Source organism: Ovis canadensis, chromosome 2 (assembly GCF_042477335.2).
Source record: "Ovis canadensis isolate MfBH-ARS-UI-01 breed Bighorn chromosome 2, ARS-UI_OviCan_v2, whole genome shotgun sequence".
Lineage (NCBI taxonomy): Eukaryota > Metazoa > Chordata > Mammalia > Artiodactyla > Bovidae > Ovis > Ovis canadensis.
In genome coordinates this window covers 39,217,873-39,236,055 of record NC_091246.1, presented here as the reverse complement: position 1 = coordinate 39,236,055, position 18,183 = coordinate 39,217,873, and the positions used below count along the sequence as shown (strand labels likewise).

The 18,183-nt window shown below is 47.7% G+C and overlaps 1 protein-coding gene across 2 annotated transcripts; it reads right to left on the bottom strand.

Moving 5' to 3' along the window:
• Positions 1-3,389: 3,389 nt before the first annotated feature.
• Positions 3,390-11,191, bottom strand: PNMA2 (PNMA family member 2). 2 transcript variants are annotated; one of them, XM_069575960.1, is made up of 3 exons: positions 11,050-11,170; positions 7,720-7,848; positions 3,390-7,441 (listed from the first exon to the last, which is right to left on the bottom strand). In XM_069575960.1, exon 3 carries the CDS (start codon positions 7,027-7,029, stop codon positions 5,935-5,937), a length of 1,095 nt encoding a protein of 364 aa, XP_069432061.1. In that variant the 5' UTR covers positions 7,030-7,441; positions 7,720-7,848; positions 11,050-11,170; the 3' UTR covers positions 3,390-5,934. The 2 variants fall into 2 exon arrangements, with proteins under 2 accessions (XP_069432061.1, XP_069432060.1); XM_069575959.1 differs by having other exon boundaries at positions 3,390-7,848; positions 11,050-11,191.
• Positions 11,192-18,183: the final 6,992 nt, after the last annotated feature.

Below are 18,183 nucleotides of genomic sequence, written 5' to 3'. Positions count from 1 at the left end.
CCCATGCTCTTGAAAAAGAGAAGCCACTGCAATAAGAAGCTCACACACTGCAGCTAAAGGGCAGCCCCTTCTCGCCACAACTAGAGGAAGTCCGTGCGAAGCAACGAAGACCCGGTGCAAGCAAAAATAAAGCAATAAAAATTTTTTAAAGTACACTGTACTTTGAAAATATATACAATTTGTATTTGTTAATTATACCTCAGAAAAGCTGGAAAAACATAAAGTTTCCTTTTCTGACCGTTATTATTTCAAGAATAGTAATACTCTTTAATAGTAATAATAGTAATTGAGTTTGTTAGCAAAACTGTTGTGCCAAGAAGCCAGGAAAGGCCCTCAGTGGGGTTCTGCCTTTAGTCCGTGCAGAGCAGGGGCAGGTCTGGGATGGGATGGGAGGTGGGGGTGAGCGTCCCCGACCCTCCCTGGGGACTTTTTGCAATGGTTCCCAGCAGTGGCACCCCCTCAAAGTCTGGGTAACTCCCTCTGGGAACGTTTCCCTTCATGGGTGGGTGGGGGTGGGGAAGATGGGGAAAGGTCTCAGCTGTCTCTTAGACTAATGGACAACTCCAGTTGGTGGCCTGAAAGAGACTGAAATCCTACACGGTGCTTTTCTCCTATGATAGAATTGATTCTGGCATGCGCTTCTGGAATTACTCTGGTTTTAAAACAAAATGTCCATTTGGGATGTCAAGGGCCACTTGGGCGGGGAGAGCTGTGTAATATAGATCCTGAATGGGGACAACGCCAGGGCCTGTTCAGTGGGAAGGCTAGCTTTTGAGATAGCCACCTATGGACACTGTCTTCCATTCTGAGAGACTGTCTGAAGGAGTGTTAAGTCTTCCCTGGGCAAACTCAGGTGTTCCTGGTCCCCCCAAACAGGTGGGGGATGGGAGAGATGTCTGCTTTAATCCTGGGCCTTTAGACCATCCAAAGATTATGCTGATGGTCAAACAACAGCAACAACAACAACAGCAGCAAAACAAATCCTGAATGAGTTTGACAATACTTGTCTCAGATCCTCTTATACTTCACTTGTATATTTCATCTCAGGCTCCACTCCCTCAAAACCCCACCTTCAACCATCTAGCTTCAAAACTGCTTTGGAACTGAGAGAGTAGCATGACATATAAACACTGCTGCTACTGCTAAGTCGCTTCAGTCGTGTCTGACTGTGTGTGACCCCATAGATGGCAGCCCACCAGGCTCCCCTGTCCCTGGGATTCTCCAGGCAAGAACACTGGAGTGGGTTGCTGTTTCCTTCTCCAGTGCATGAAAGTGAAAGTGAAGGGGCTCAGTCGTGTCCGACCCTCAGCGACCCCATGGACTACAGCCTTCCAGGCTCCTCCGTCCATGGGATTTTCCAGACAAGAGTACTAGAGTGGGGTGCCATTGCCTTCTCTGATATACACACTACCATGTATAAGATAGATAGCTATCGGGAAACTGCTGCATAGCATAGGGAGCTCAGCTCAGTGCTCTGTGACGACCTAGAGGGGTGGCATGGCGGTGGAGGTTGAAGAGGGAGGGGATATGTGTATACATATAGCTGGTTCACTTCATTGTAGAGCAGAAACCAAGACAACATTGTAAAGCAATTATCCTCCAATTAAAAGTAAAGTGAAAAAAAGTGAAAGTCACTCAGTCATGTCCAACTCTTTGCAACCCCATGGACTATAGAGTTCATGGAATTTTCTAGGCCAGACTATCAGAGTGGGTAGCCCTTCCCTTCTCCAGGGGTTCCTCCCAACCCAGGGATCGAACCCAGGTCTCCTGCATTGCCGGCAGATTCTTCACCAGCTGAGCCACAAGGGAAGCCCAAATTAAAAGTAAAACAAACAACTCCCCCAACCCCCCTGCTTTCTCTGTCCTACTTGTAGGTCTCCCTTGGACAAGGCTTGTGTTCATTAATTTTTTCTTCCTATTTCTTTAGATAACACCAAGCCAGATTTGGTCCTAAACTCCCCCCACCCCCACCAACTTTATAGTTTCTTTGCCAGTGCTCTGTCTAGGCTTGTCAGGACAGATCCACAGTGGCTGGTGGGGCAGAGTGAGTTAGCATTTGCCAGGAGGGAGCAAAGGTGTTTGCAAGGGGAGATGTGATGATGGTGAGAGAAAGAGATGTTATTACCCTTGTCCAATCTCTCTGGAAGTGGTAGAGAATGAGCAGCTTCTCCTCAAGGGGCTTGAGGGCAATAGACTCTCAGGAGGACCAGAGTTCAATCAAGGAATACAGTCATAGAGTATCCAGCAAGGACTCTGGTCATATAGGCTAGTCGTTCAGGACACTGTGGAAATCCAGTAGGCATGTGGGAGGGTCTTAAAGATCAGACACTGGGGAGGAGGCACAATGTAGTGTGGACATGAAAGTAAAGTTGGGAACCGATGCCCAGAGATCTTGTGTTTAGGATGGACGAAAAGAGAAGCTTGGCAGGACTGGCTGGTACAGGGGGAGATGTCAGGTGACACCTACAGCCTGAGAGGCCCCTAATGAAAAGCTAACTTCAGCACTGGACTATGTCATCTTGGAAGCCTTGGCCTCCAAGGGTCAGGATTGGAGACAGATTAAGAGGTGAGACCAATCTCCAGGAAGGTTTGGCTCAAGTGATTGGGAGAGAGTGTTGAGCATCCCTCCTAACACTTATAGTGGGTCGATCTGCACTATGTACAGCCCTTGAGGAATGCTCCCCCACTGTGCTGTAGAAAAGAGGAAATGCTCTTCCTCTTTGCAAGAGGGCTAAAGACGAGAGAAATTTTAACCCCTCTATCCATCTATATAGGGCTTCTCAGGTGGCTCAGCGGTAAAACATCTGCTTGCCGACACAGGGGACTCGGGTTCAATTCTTGGGTCGAGAAGATCCCCTGGAGAAGAAAAAGCAATCCACTCCAGTATTCTTGCCTGGAAAATCCCATGGACAGAGAAGCCCGGTGGGCTAGTCCATGAGGTCGCAAAGAGTCAGGCACGACTGGAGCACCAGCACAATATATCTATATAGCAAAAAATGACTTCATCCAAGAAATGCAGTATTTCACCTTTGGGTCACTTCCTCTTTGGCAGAATAGAGGCTGGTGAATGTCACGGTACAGTTACTTGTCTAAGCAAATGGGCTGGAGGTCTCCGAGGGACCCGGCCTCCACCTGTCATTTCTTGTAGGTTAAAAGGGAAATCAGTGATGGGTGAACTGAGCTCCCTCTCATCTTTGGAGACCAAGTCCAAGTATTTCCATCCCAGCATTTCACTCTCAGTTTTTTTTTTTCCCCTAGAAAAATTCAAGATCTTTGTGGTTTAGCTTGATTTTCTAATTTTCATCTCTCAAAAAAAATTTTTTTAGCAATTAAATCCCTTTGTTAAGCAAAAGTTTATACAGAACCACAATAAACAATGCACAAAAAACTCAGAATCTTACCAGAATGGATTTATTTTATAACTTCACATTTATAGCACTTTACTTTATATACTGAGAATACACGAGAACAATGAGGCCATTTTTACAAATACAAAAAACACATGAAATCCGGGTGTATCACTTTGTTTGAACAGTATTGAAAAATTGAACTTATAAAGATAAGTACTCACAAGTGGTAACTTTTTTTTTTTTTAAGTAAAAGCCTTTTCCTACAATTTCAGGATATTCCTTCAGTTAAAAGTATTTACCATCAGAAAGAATAATTTATTTCTTATAATCACTAACAATAGTCAACAATAGCTGGAAAACTGATCACAAAGATAACAGACAATAAGCGCTCCAACTTACCACAAGCACTTAATGGTTTCTAATGGAACGTTGTCACAACCAGACAGATTACCTATTTACTCATTATTGCAGGACTGTTAGAAAAAGAAGAGAACATGCACTGATCAGACAATAAGCATGGGAAAGATAAGAGAAAGAGCCCCCATGTATTGAGGGCTTTCTGTGTTCCAGACATCACATTAAGTGCTTAAAAGGCATTATGTCATTTGATCCTAACAACAACCCTATTCTATAGTCCTCCCATTTTTCTGATGAGGAAAACTGATACTTAGAGAAGCTGAAGCCAATTGTTTATTGTATATACAAAGCTGCCAGGATGTGAGGCATCAATTGTGTTGGAGCTTTGTGTAGTGCTTAACTGAATGATGCTCATTTATGCTTGAAGCACACTTGGCATCACAGGACATGCATAAGCCTGACTGAAACACTTCTGAAGTGCTATGGTTTCCTTAATCTATGAAGAATGAATAGAAGTTTAGCTGTGTGCTTGGATCTCACCAGGGAATCTTTTTTCCAAGGTCTGCACAAAATGAGTCAATCTGAAAACAACAGTGAGCCTGCTGGCAAACACCAGTGTGTTAAAATCTGGATATCAGCACACTTGTGTCTGTCTACCTGTTATCTAATAGAGATTTAAAGAGTGTAAAATACAACTTCAACATGGAACTGCTGAAATGTCCCTGCGGAACTACAAAGCACGATTTGAAAACTGCGATCCCAGTGGAGAGTGGATTAGGAAGAGTCATAGAGGTCCCGACTTCCGTCTGTGCTCTGCCACCTGTTAGCGTTTTGATGTTGAGCAGACCATGTAACCCATATGGACTTTTTTTCTTTCTCACGTATCTAGTTATTTTTAATTGGGAGATATTTTTTAAAATTATGATTTGTTTAGTTTTGGCTGTGCCATTTGGCAATGTGGGATCTTAGCTCCCCAACCAGGGATCAAATCTTCAATCCCTGCATTGGAACTGTGGAGTCCTAACCACTGGACCATCAGGGAAGTCCCCCTCTCTTTTAAAATGAGCGTAATTATACCACACTGGGGATGCTGTACACATGAAATGAGATACATGTAAAATGCCTGGCGCAGAGCATTTTCTCAGTAATTATCAGCTTACTTCCTCTCTTCTTTGTCTTTGTCGTCACTAAAAATCTTCTCTAACCACTGGCCTGAATCAAAACATGGTCGGTGCATCCCTGCTCCTCCAGACCCTCCTGTGATGTCTACCCTTTCTTGAGAATGTCCCTCACACCATGGACTTCTGTGTCCTCGGGGGTAACACACTGCCTGGAACCATCTATCTGACACCCAGCAGAGATGTGGGGAGTACTTCCCAAGAAAGGAAAGAGAGGAATCCAGGATGGAGGAGTCATACTCATTCAGCAATGACACTTCTCTTGGCTTCTACTGGCTTCCAGTGTGTGCTTCCTTATTTACATACAAGGTTATTTATTTAGCGTTTCATATTCAGAGGCCATGAGCAGGGCCAGGCTGGTAGGTTTATGATGGTTAGCTCTCTGAACACTGTCTTACATGGTACTCAGAGAGAGAGCTTGCTGATTTGAGAAAGGAAAACAAATTCAAACAGTTGGGATTTTTAAAATGGATGACAAAAGAGATTTTTTTTCTCACATCATTTCTTTCTTTTAGTCTATTGGGAGGGATTTAAAGGACACCTGGTTCAGATTCTTTTAGGCTTCTGAGCTCCTATTTGGAATTTAAGTTTTTGTTTATTAATAATCATCTGTGAATCACAGGGTTGATCCCTGGATCAGGAAGATCCCCTGAAGGAGGGCATGGCAACCCACTTCAGTATTCTTACCTGGAGAATCCCATGAACAGAGGAGCCTGGTGGGCTATAGTCCATTAGGTCAGGATTGCATAGAATCAGACACAACTGAAGAGACTTAGCAATTCTTGCCCAAGGGACTTCCCTGGCCACTCAGAGGTTAAGGCTCCACTTTCACTGCAGGACATATGGGTTCAATCCCTGGTTGGGGGACTAAGATCCCACATACCCCACGATGCAGCCAAAAAGATGAAAGAAAAACAAAATAAAACCTGGCTTGAATGCTTTGATTTCAACTGTGCAAATTATAGAGAAAAAAAGACTGAAAAGGTCTTAGCCTAATAACGTGGCTGTCCCTCCACCCACCGTCTGTGGGTCACCCTTGGAGTTGGGTTTTAGTCATTGGCCTCGTTACCCCAGTGGCCATAGCCATCCCCTCCCTCCGGCTCTTCAGTATTCTCATTTTCAAAAGCGGCCTCTTCCTCCTCTTCTTCCCGGATGACCTTCATTAACTGCAGGAAGCTGGGAGGCCGGCCCTGGTCTTTCAGCTCTCTAAGTCGACACCAGAGTACCTCACTGAGGCTTGCCCCGGCCATGACCTGCTCCAGGCGGATTTGATCGGCTATGTTCCTGGGGATCGCCCGCTTCTCCACCGCTCTCCGCAGCAGGGTTTCTAACCGTAACACGTAGGCTGAGACTTTCTCTCCTTCCTCTTGATAGGTTTTCAGGTACTTCACCTGGGAGGTCCGGCGGCTCTCCAGGTTCCCAAACACTTGCTTAAATGCTTCCAAACACTCCTCCACGCTGATGGATGGATTGTCTGCCTGGACTATGTGCATGAGGTCCAGGGCTGGCCCGCGAAGGCTTTCCATCAACCATCTCTTCTTTTCTGCCTCTGCTACCGGCCACTCTTTGACTATCTCAGTGGCCTGTTCCAACCAGACTTCAAAGGGCTCTTCCTCGGGGGCAGGCACGGCGCTCCCTGAGAACACTCTCAGCTTCCGGTACCTCATGGGGAGCAGAGGCTGAGGGGCATGTGCTACCACCTGTCCCAACACATGGGCCAGTAACTCTGGTGAGATGCAGGGCACGGCTGCTGGAGACAGCCCCTGGTGCCCAAGTGCCCGGAACATTCCTGAGACCGTCTGTCCCTCTTTTTCTAGAAAGAGGTTCAGTCTTTCCAGAAATTCCGTGTCCTGGTTAGGGGTCTTGAAGATGACTTTCCAGACACCTCCCTTGCCCTGAACCTCGCTGGGAATCACAGAGACCTCAGGGTCCTCAAGCAACTCTAACAGCACCGCGTTGGCATTTTCCTGCTTCCGGAATATTTTGCCAAGGAGTCTATACCTGCCCAAAGGCTTTAAAGTCTCCTGCAGGACCTCCTGAATCTCATCCTCGCTGCAGTCCACTGGGATCCCCATAACCATCAGTGATTTCTGATCATCCACACTCAGAATCCTACACCAGTCCTCCAACAGGGCCAGCGCCATTGCCGGATACTGACTGGCTGGAACTCTATGGCTACTGATTAGCTTATGGGACAGACTGGCGCTGACTTCAAACTGAGAAAATCCCAGATGAGCTTCTAGACTTATAACCCACTAGTTAACAGGTCCTGGACCAATCACCCTTGCTGCTCAGTGGCAAGAACCTGGCCTTTTCCGTGAGGTCTCCAGACCTGCCCCAGGTTGTATCTCAGTTATGAGGGGACCATGGCCAGAGGCTCTGCAGTCTCGTTGAGGAGCGGGGGTGGGGACCTGCCCCACAGGAAGCACGTGGCAGTTCCTTTCACCCCTCTCTGGGTCTCTGCCGCCTCACCTCTCTCTAGCCAGTGGGGAGATGCCTCCACTCTGGCAGCCAGAACTCTTGGAGGGAAGTTTCCCAGCAGAGTGGCTTGGGCTCCTAGGGAAACAAGGCTCAGTTTTATCACACAGCCCTCTCCTTTCTGGGAAGCATGGGTACCTGGTGAGGGATGGAAGCGGGAGAGGGGAACAGGGAGACTGCCTTACGTTATAGTTGAGTCATCGCTCTTCTTTGCTTACAGTGACTTTTTACTCTTCGGGACCCTCCTGCAATCAGGCTTCCCCTCAGGCATGCCAGTTAATGGAGCTCCAGTGATGGACAGGACTCAAGATCTTTCCCACATGAAAAGTGAAATCGGGAGGCTGTTTGTTAGGTACCTGTTTGTTCCAGAATGTTCTGTGACAGCCAAGGCGCTTATGTATTCAGCTTCTAGTACAAGAAGATGTCACCCACTCAGCACAGTGGTGTGTCTGGGTGTCTCTCCACTTCAGCCAAGCCAAGCTGCCCTGTATAAATATAATAAATAGTGTATTTTTATGATGATAATATCCAGTGTCCCTGGAGGAGGAAATGGCAACTCACTCCAGTATTCTTGCCTGGGAAATCCCATGGACAAAGGACCCTGGCAGGTTACAGTCCCTGGGGAAGCAGAGTCAGACTTGACTTATAGACTCAACAATGACAATACCCAGTGTGAAGACTGTTGATACACTTATTCAAAAATACAGCAATTCTTGGAAATTTTCTGGTGGTCCAGTGGTTGAGACTTGGTGCTTTCACTGCCAGGCTCACAAGCATTGCCATGCAGCCAAAAAAAAAAATACCCCCCCTCAAATCCTTCACAATATTGAGTTACTTCATTCCTTTGATTAAAAATTCAATTAGAATCATTCAAACATTTAAAATCAACTTAATACGGGTTTAGCAATATAACTTGCTAAATATGCTTTATAATATGCTTTAACATAATAACATAGATACAACTTAATATAGGTTTTACAATCTACAAAAAACTCAGAGCCAAATAAACTTGAAGTTATAAATTAATTCTCTTTGGTTATGCCTGGTTATGCTTTGCAAATGCACAACTAGGGGTTTTCTTTTGCTATAAATGTTAAGTTAGTAACACAATGCTTTCTTCCTAGTATCTGAAATTGAATGGGTCATTTGAAAAGCAAAGAAAAAGACAGGAGGCACATCTGTGAAGAAGCGGTGGAGACTGGCTGATTTTAAAAGGGAAGAGCTTCTATCTCGAGTTGTCATGGAGTATTAAGTGGCTACGATCATTCTTGCCCTAAAATTCTCCATCAGTCCAAATGGGGTCCATATGCCACAGATACCAACTTGCAGCTAAAGCGGGGGAGCTGCTCCTGCTGCAGGCACATTTCCTGAGTTCTGGAAGGTGCTGAAAGGAGGTGCGTGTGCCAGAGGGCAGGGAGGGCAAAATGCTGGAGAGTCCTTGCCCAGCAGCCCCAGGGATCTGAGTACATTGACTCCTCCCTCATGCCTCATGACCCTCTTCTAAGATATGGGGGTGACCTTCCCGGTTATAATATTTAGAGGAAACAAGAGATGTCAAAAGACATTGCATACACAGGAAGAAACACCTCTTAAGTTCTTACATAACTGTCCCACTCAAGTTAGGCTATCTTTGAGTGGCTTCTTCCTCCAAAGGCTATCTCAACCTGCAGTGCAGCCTTCCAGATAGAAAGACGGCAAATGAAATGCCCCTGGTACACCATAAGGCCAGTGAAAGTGTTAGTCACTGGTCATGTCCCACTCTTTGTGACTTCATGGATTATAGCCCTCCAGGCTCCTCTGTCCATGGGATTTCTGAGGCAAGAATACTGGAATGGGTTGCCATTTCCTTCTCCAGGGGATCTTCCCCACCCAGGGATGGAACCTGGGTCTCTTGCATTGCAGGCTGATTCTTTACGGTCTGAGCCACCTGGGTGCTTCAGGATAAGACCAAGATTGGAAATATTTGGATAGGGGGAAAAATGTGAAAATCTCACATAAAGATAGGATAAAGTGGAAAAGGAACTAGACTTTCAGGTGGAAGACCCCACTGGATTTGTTGGATCATTTATATAGTCACCTTGGGCAAAGCATCTAACTCTGTTTCCTACCCTGGAAAGTGGTGATAAGGAAGCACTCATCCCAGGGGTCTGCTAGGAGTAGGAAATTTAATTCGTGTGGAGGCACTTTATTCAGATGCAAAGCACATCTGGTGCCAGGTCCAAACGCCCCGCCTCTGCTTCTCTCATCCCCTGCACAGGTATGTTCCTCTGTCCTTCCTTCTCATCCTATCATGGTGGGCTTATCTTCCAGCTGGGATTGGTTGTCCTCTAAGTTTAACTCCATTCACCTTTCCCTGGCAATTGTGGAGGAGGGTTGGGTATCCGCATTTAGTCCTTCCAAGGGCAAGGGCTGACAATGGGACCGAATCTTTGGTTGCTCAGCCGGGCACGACGCTCCTGTGGTTAACAGTTTCCCAGTCTAAACCCGCCCTGATCACTGAGCATGCCCAGAGCTCCTTCTCGAGCTGCCAAAGGATGGGCATCATTTCTGCAGGGTTTTGCCACTGTGGAGAGAGGGGCGGGGCTGTAATCAACCCTGGGTAGGGACTGAGACGTGGAAAAGACACGGGGAATAGCAGTAAGCTATGAACGGTCCTGGGAGGCCGTGTTACTGGCCTGATGTACTGGCGTTACATCAAAATGCCCCCTGGATGCCCACTAATCCCATGGCTGAGGCTGATCTACCCGTGCATACACACCACGTCCCCATACACCTTTCCGCTGCTTGGCCTCACACAATTCAAGGCAACCATCACAGCCGCGCCCCACATGCTGATCCTGCACTGGACGCGCGCGCACTAGCGCCCAGGCACGCGGCTTCTGGCAGCCTAGGAAACCCCGCGGCTCTGGCGCAGTGCGCTACAGGGGCTGTGGAATGAGGCGGGGCGCCAGTAGGGCTGGAGATTTGGCGGGGTGGGCTTCCATGTGTATCTTTCCCTCTTTGGCGGGAGGGAGGGGCGGAAGATATCAAATGAAGACCTTCTGCCGGACCCCTCTTGGCGCAGTGGCGCAGCGACGGTACACGTCGCCCTCGGCCAATACCGCGCACCCGCATCCCCTCTCACTATACCCTTAAGTTGCCGCGCTGGGCTGTACCTGCCAACTCCTCGCCTTGCTACACTTGCACAGACTGTAGATCTATTTCCTGTCTCTACACCCACCCACTTCGTATTTGCTACGCCCTCTGTATCTCTCCCTGCCACGATGCGCCCCACCACCACCACTGTGGGAGCAGTAAGTGAGAATCACGTTTCAATTTCTGCTCCCAGTGTTCCACCACGGCCGGTGGTTAGACCGAAGCTCTAGTGTCCCCGCGCCTCTCACGGTCCCCTCTCTTCCGCGCGGCCTGCGCCATCTCTTCTCCAACCCCAGTGCCGCCCCTCCTCTCCCCCGCCCCTCCACCATGGGTGTCCTGGCGCCCGCCAGCGTGTGCCACTTTCCCCACCCATCAGCTCACACCCGGGGCAGGGGGAGGGAGCCCTCCCCACGGTGGGCACTCGTCGTGGGCCCACCTCCGCAATGCGGTGAGGAAGAGGCGCCTGGGCCGGGCAGGTCCGGGAGAGGGGCGCGGGGACCAGGGACTGCGCCCTACGATCTTTGTCCCCGCGTGCCCTGCCGGGTACTCACCGTGGCGCCCAGAGCGGTCAGCGGGCCCTCCGCGGCGCATCCATTAGCCGGTGGTCTGGCAGCTTCACTTCCGGAGCGAGGCCCTCCCTGGCCTCCCCGGCTCCTCGCTCCCCTCCCCGGCGCGCCGCGCCCCGCCTCCGCCCCGCCCGCGCCTCGCTCCTCCCGCAGCTGCTGGGAACTGGCAGCCTCTCCGCTCTCGCTGCCGCAGCGGCCACCCGCCCAGACCCAACTTTGCTGCTCGCGGGAGCTGGCGGGGGGCGTGGGCAGGGAGGGAAGAAAGCGGGGTCAGGGGGAGGGACCGTGAGGGGTGGGTCGCTCGCTCGCCAGCCCTCCTTCCTTTTTGTACACCTTGCGGTAGGCAGAGAGCGGCAGCCGCGGCTGCAGCCGGGGCAAGGGGTTTGTGCCTAGAGACAGGCAGACGTAGGGACTGGCAGACGGACGGACGAACGGCAAGGACCCTCCCCGAGCCCCCACACCATGGCTGAGAGGAAGCAATCCGGGAAGGCGGCAGAGGACGAAGAGGTCCCTGCCTTTTTTAAAAACCTGGGCTCAGGCAGCCCCAAGCCTCGGCAGAAATTCTGTGGCATGTTCTGCCCGGTGGAGGGGTCCTCGGAGAACAAGACCATCGACTTCGACTCGTTGACGGTGGGCCGGGGCTCGGGGCAGGTGGTGGCCCAGCAGCGGGACGTCGCACACTTGGGCCCCGACCCGCAGACGCCCTACTCCCGGCAGGGCCGGCGCGCCGGCGGGGAGCCATCTGTTGAATCGAGCAGGAAGGTGGAGATTCGGCGGGCCTCGGGCAAGGAAGCTCTGCAGAACATCAACGACCAGGTTGGTATGGGTGGTGGTCGGGGGAGCGGTGTTGGAGACCGAGAATAGGGCGTGGGGATCGCCCCTCCCTCGCCCCCTTCCAGCTCGGCGGAGAACCGAGGATCCCAGCGTAACCCACAGTCCTGCCCCGCCTCGAATATCTCTTCTTGCAGGTGCACACACACCCCACCCTGCCCGACCCCTCTCTGTGCTCGGGCTCGGTGGTGGGCGGCCGTGCGTCCACAAAGGCTGCCCGCGCCTCCCTGGGCCTGGGAGGTGGAGGATGGGGGGCAAAGGATGGGCCTATCCCCTACTGGGGAGGGGGTAGCATAGTTGGAGGGGGAGGGGACGGGCCGGGTTTCCATTCTTCTTCAATCCTCCCGGGTGGCTTCCGATTGCAGCCGTGGCTGGATGCCCCACCCTTTTTGATGCAGCTCCGAGCATGCAGTGGAGGGTTCGCGCGGAGGCCGGCGGGCTCCCCCGGGGTCGGGAAGGGCGGGGGCCTCGACGGCCGCTCCCCGCCGCGCCCTGCGCGCTCTCCCAGCGCCTCTCCTGGGCGCCCTCGGCGCTCAAGTCCCGAGCTTGAGGTCAGGACCATGGCCAGCGCCTCCCCGGACCGCCAGGGAGACTATCTCATCACCCTGACTCCTGTTCGCAGCGAGAGAAGAACCCAGGAGGCAGTGGAGTCACGCGAGGAGACAGCGACTCTCCTAAATAGCCCATGTGGAGAACAGAGTTCTGCTAAGTATCTGAGCAAGGGCGTCTCAGAGCGCTCCCCCCACACCCCGCCACTATTTGGGAGGGCTTTGGGGATGAGGACTAAGTGGATTATAGTCAAAGGGTAAAAGAAAAGAGAAAAGCCCTCACATTTTGAATAGATTGTCATCGATGAATTAGACGCTCCCCACCCCATACTGTGTTAAATGAGGAAACAAAGAAGACCAATTTGGTAAACCGAATTTCAGAAAATGTCATCTCTGGGAAATAAGTACAGTGTGCATTTTGTCTTTGCATACCACATGTGCTTTCCTTTATCAGGGTGACCTTCATACTTGTACAATTTTTTTCTCTCAGCCTTAATGTCTCAAGTGATAAATTATAGTGTGAAAGGTTTCAACTCTTGTTTGCTGTTTGTCTCCCATGCCCATTGGTGAAGATGAGAAATTGGTCAACAATCGATTATTTATTAACAACCTATTGTGTGTGGGTAGGGTGGAGATTAGCTGTAAAAAGTTCAAGGTGAGTTCTTCTTAAAGATCTTCTAGAGTCGTTGGGAGTGCTCCAGACAAATCCACTGAGTGATAAGCATTTATCTGGCACTCAGGTTGTAGGCTGACAGTGAACTCATCAGAGAACAACTAAGGGTTGATGGCAGTAGTCTGAACATGTTCCTGTTTCCTGATATGGCATAGAGTTTTGCAGCTTTTGACTTATACAGGACAAGTTCTAGGAGAGAGAAACCTCTCGCTGTCACTTTTTAATGACAATTAGTTACTTAACTGATTCTTCCTTGCCCAGCTCGGTTCTCTGATTTATGATTTTATGGTGGGGGATCTTTGCCACCCCTATATCACTATGGGTCAGTCGGAAGAACTTAATCCAAGAACTCGTGTTATTCCAGGGGATCAGACAATCGAAGTACATGTTTCTAATAATGCGACTTACACTGAAAGCTGAGGAATGTGAAATACACTGAGTGAGGACTAGACCTTGATTATATGGCATTATGGTTGTGTAATCACCTCATCTTCAACTAGTTGTGATGGAGATTCTTGTGTCCTAAAGGGAGCAGAAAAAATGCCTTGAGATAAGGAAGAGATCATTTAAAAATGGCAGATCAGAGGGCAAAGGTTGAAAGTGGCCATCTTGATAAATATGGCAGTGAATTAAAACTCAAGTTTGAAAGGCAAAGTTTCTCTGGGTTGAATAACACATCTCTTTTCCTGCCCATTCAGAAGCTTGGGTGTTTGATGAACACTCTCTGAATTTCATAGAAATTCTAAATTGTAAACCTAGGGCACATGGAGGGGGAGATTTGAAGAGGAGATTCTTAACCAATACCCCAGGCAGTTTTAGCCTCTGCAAACCACATTTGCTGTAGGTATTCAGTTACTAGTAACAGGGTTATTCTGATTTGATCTTTTAGCAGCCTTCCTTGAATTTTCATTTTCGATGTTGCCGTATCACGTAACGGCCGTTCCTGTGGGAATTTTTTCATTCATGACTAAGAGCATTTACCAGGATCAGTGTTTGACTATTTCTTATCTATACAAGAGAGAAAAAGGGATTGGGACACACACACACACACACACACGCACACATGCACACACACACACTCACATATAGCAGTAATGCTTATTTCCAAAAGTATGGTTGGACCCACCACTTTGATGGAATTGAGTAGCCATTACTCAGTTTTCAGATAATGAGCAGGGTAACTGCCAGCATCCCAGGGCATTCTTATCTCATGCCCTGGAACAGAGAGAGGTAGCAGATAACTAGAATGAGTGGATCCTGGGGCTCCTCTGAACCTGTATCCTCCTCTGAACCTGTATTTTTACGTATCCTTATTGTATGATCCAAAGTGACTTTGTCCACTTTTTGCTCTAGTGGGTTCTGCTGTTTTTCTAGTAAGGCTTTGGGAAAGGAGGGTACAGGCTTCCTTAGCCCAGATGCCATGTGGTTTGTGGGAGGTGAGGGGAGGTTGAGTGTTTGCAATTGCGTTTGCAGGCATGAGCAGGTTGGCAGCAGAAAGCAATGGGTGTGGCTTGGTTTGGGTTGGTAGATTGTGATAAAAGGAAAATGCTGGTGTAATGAATGTGAGTGAGGAAGGCTATCTCATTACTCTCTTTTTCCTTTGTGTCCTTGGGGACGTTCACCTTGGGCTGCAGTGAGATTAAATAGATCACCACCCATGAAGGACTCTGAGCCTCTTAAACAGAGCATAATTCTCCCTGCCGGTGCCCAGGGTTTCCCCAGCCTCCTCCTTTCCTCTTAGGAATCCCTTTCTTTCCACTCAGACGCAGTTTAGCCAGAACCAACTGTTCAGCCAGGGCTTTCAGGGTCTTTTCCCAGTAGCAAACAACCTACATAGATTAGAGTACTAGAGTGTTAGACAGTGATTCTCCACTTCCGTGGGAAGGTGCCAGTGAGTGGACTAAACAATAGCGTGCTGAACGACAAAATCCCCAGGTCTGTATAATGATTTCTGATATTCCCTTCCATTCTGTGTCCCCATCCCTTCTCCCCATGTTAATTATCTTCCCAGCCCTGAGTGCCCAGTAATTCTCCTGCCTTCAACACCATCCCTTGATGGTGCTTTTTCTAGATCTTTCTCCAAAAGCAACAAGTTCCGAAACCACTCTCTCCTCCTTTGCCCCCCTCCTTCTCCCATTCAAAATCTCTTCCTTGTATTAATCTTAGCTGGAAAGAAATCCCAAGGATTGAAGGCATCCATCTCTTATGTAACCGATACACAAGTTGTCCCCGGAGATATTTGTTTGATAATAGATTAGCCTGTTCAACAGAATAGATGTCTAGTTAGTGGGTTGTGTGGTAGAGATTTGGCTGGGAGCCTAGAAAAAGGGCATTAATTTGATATTTTAGAAGCCACATCATTTCAAAAGGGGAGACACAAAAATGGACATTCGTGTGTTCAGGGTGCCAAAAACCCTAAGATCCATCTGGGTTTGAAGGAGGTGGGGTACTTGGGGAGATGAAGGAAATCATTATGATCTATAATTATTGGTTACTGTTGATTTCCCAAAGTGAAAGTGAAAGTGAAGTCACTCAGTCGTGTCCGACTGTTTGCGACCCCATGGACTGTAGCCTACCAGGCTCCTCCGTCCATGGGATTTTCCAGGCAAGAGTACTGGAGTGGGTTGCCATTTCCTTCTCCAGGGGATCTTCCCCACCCAGGGATTGAAACCAGGTCATCTGCATTGTAGACAGATGCTTTACTGTCTGAGCCATGATCATATAATTAGTTAACATTTAAAAAGTCATTGTGGTATAATACAAATAACATACCATTAACTTTCTCAACCATTTTAAAGGGTACAGTTAAGTCATGTTAAATATATTCATACTGTCATGCAATCATCCAGAATTTTTTCATCTTGCAAAGCTGAAACTCTATGCCCATTAAACTTTGAATTCCCCATTCCCCTGACAACCACCCTCCTACTGTCTGTCTCCAGGAATTTGACTCCTCTAGGTACTTCATGTAAGTGGATTCATATAGTTTTTGTCCTTTTGTGACTGGCTGATTTCACTTAGCATCCTGCCCTCAAGTTTCATCCATGTGGTAACCTGCGATGAGATTTCTTTCTTTTTTAAGGCTGAATGATATTCCTAGAGTTGGTTCAATCTTCACAAGTTATTGATGATTGACAAATTTGTTAATGAGTGGGTCTACACTGAATTCGTTGTGAAAGGAAGTAGGAATGATAGTTGGGATGAAGTAGACTGACCCAGGCTGGGGCCCAAGGCCTGAGCAGATGGAAATTCCTACCAACTAAACAGCCTCTTCCATCTTCCTTGCCCTGTAGCTTGAAGGTGGAGAGGACGATTGCTGTTCTTGAACCTCCAGTGACAATGTGTGGCCACGACCTCTTGAATGTTGCATGGTTCACAAACTTGGGGGCCATGGAAATCAGGCAGGGCAGAGGCATTTCCTATCCTTCGTAAAGACAAGGTCTAATGGGTTCTTTGGTGACACTCTCTGCTTCTTTAGGAATGAAAGGAGAGTCAGGTGATGGACTCATATGTGTACTACCACTGACTGTCCAAGCTTGAAAGAGACCTAATGATTGTCTGATCATCTCATTTTAGAGGTGGAGAATTAGACACCCAGAAAGACAACTCTTCACCCTGTGGAACTCATGTGACAGTCCCACAATGGGGGTGAAGACCTCTTACTGCCCAGTCCCGCTGCAGTCCTACACCAGTAAAACCTTGTTATTTAGGGCTTCCCTGATGGTCAGAGGGCAAAGAATATGCCTGCAATGCAGGATCAAACTTGGGTTTGATCCCTGGCTTGGGAAGATACCCTGGAGAAGGGAATGGCAAAAACCTTTGTTACTTATATAGCACTAAGTAACTTTAGAATGTATTTGTGGGAAGAGGTGAACTTCACGTCCTATGAATCTGTCAACTTGATCGCTCCCTAGAATGTACATTTACAGTCTAGATCCTGTATTTTTTTAAAATTTTAATTAAATTAACTTTAAAAATTTAAATTAATTTTTTTATTTTTATTTTTTGGCTACGCTGCATGGCTTGTAGGATCTTATTCCCTGACTAGGGATTGAACCCGTGCTCCCTGACTTTCACTATGTGATTAAAGAACATCTTAATCATTATGGTATATTGAGTTGTTTTCTATATTAATTATTATTTTCTCATTTTATCTCCAAAGAATTAACTATTGAACTGCTGCAAAAATAGTTCTGAGTAGTTCTGTTTTTTTTGGTTTCTGTACTCTGTACAAATGTACTCTGAAGCCATTTACGAAAAAGATCATTGATCTGTTTTTATGAATGTGTCCTACACTGATGATATTCTTAAACACAAGACATGGCTTCAGATATCACTGGACAGAGGCCAACTCTGACCGTATGAATGACATGCTTTTCTAAGACTGGAGCAATGTGATGACAATGTGATTTTCCCACTTGATGTAAATCATGAACTACAAACAAATAATGAGGGAGTCAATAGAAGCCTTGGCAGGTGTGTTGATGGGCACTTGGGTTGGTTGCATCCTGTGGCCAAGGCTGGTAGCAGAGGCCAAGAGCTACACACAGATAGTGCCTTGAAGGGAAAGCACCTGGTCTTGAAGATGGCTTGAGGTTTGTATTTGAGACATACAAACAGCTTGCCTGGGCTCTGATTTTGATGACAGACCCAGATAAGTGCTCTTGCAAGTAGAAAGCTTGTGAAGACAAAGAGAAGACTAAAAGCTTGGCTTCCTAACCCCTAGCCCAGAACTCTTTTCATTGGAGAACTGCCTCAAAATCAGAGCCCAGATAGCATTTCCTATATTATTTTCCTGTTTTTATACTCCTACCAGAAGTGAATGAGAAACATTGTTTATCAGCATCCCTGACATCACTGGGCATTATAGCTCCTATAGATATTTCCAAAATTTATAGATGACAAGCGGTATACTGCTTTATACAGATTTTCCTACTAATATAGTCATATTTTAAACACTGATTTGTAAAAAATTATATATTAAAATTGATACATTTTAAAATTGCTTATTACACATTATTTCCTAGTTTGCATCTAGTTTTTTTTTTACTGCCTTTGTTTTTTGAC

Bases quoted from the DNA above. Each gene is read 5' to 3' on its own strand.
- PNMA2 (XM_069575959.1), bottom strand. From the start codon at position 7,029: ATGGCGCTGGCCCTGTTGGAGGACTGGTGTAGGATTCTGAGTGTGGAT.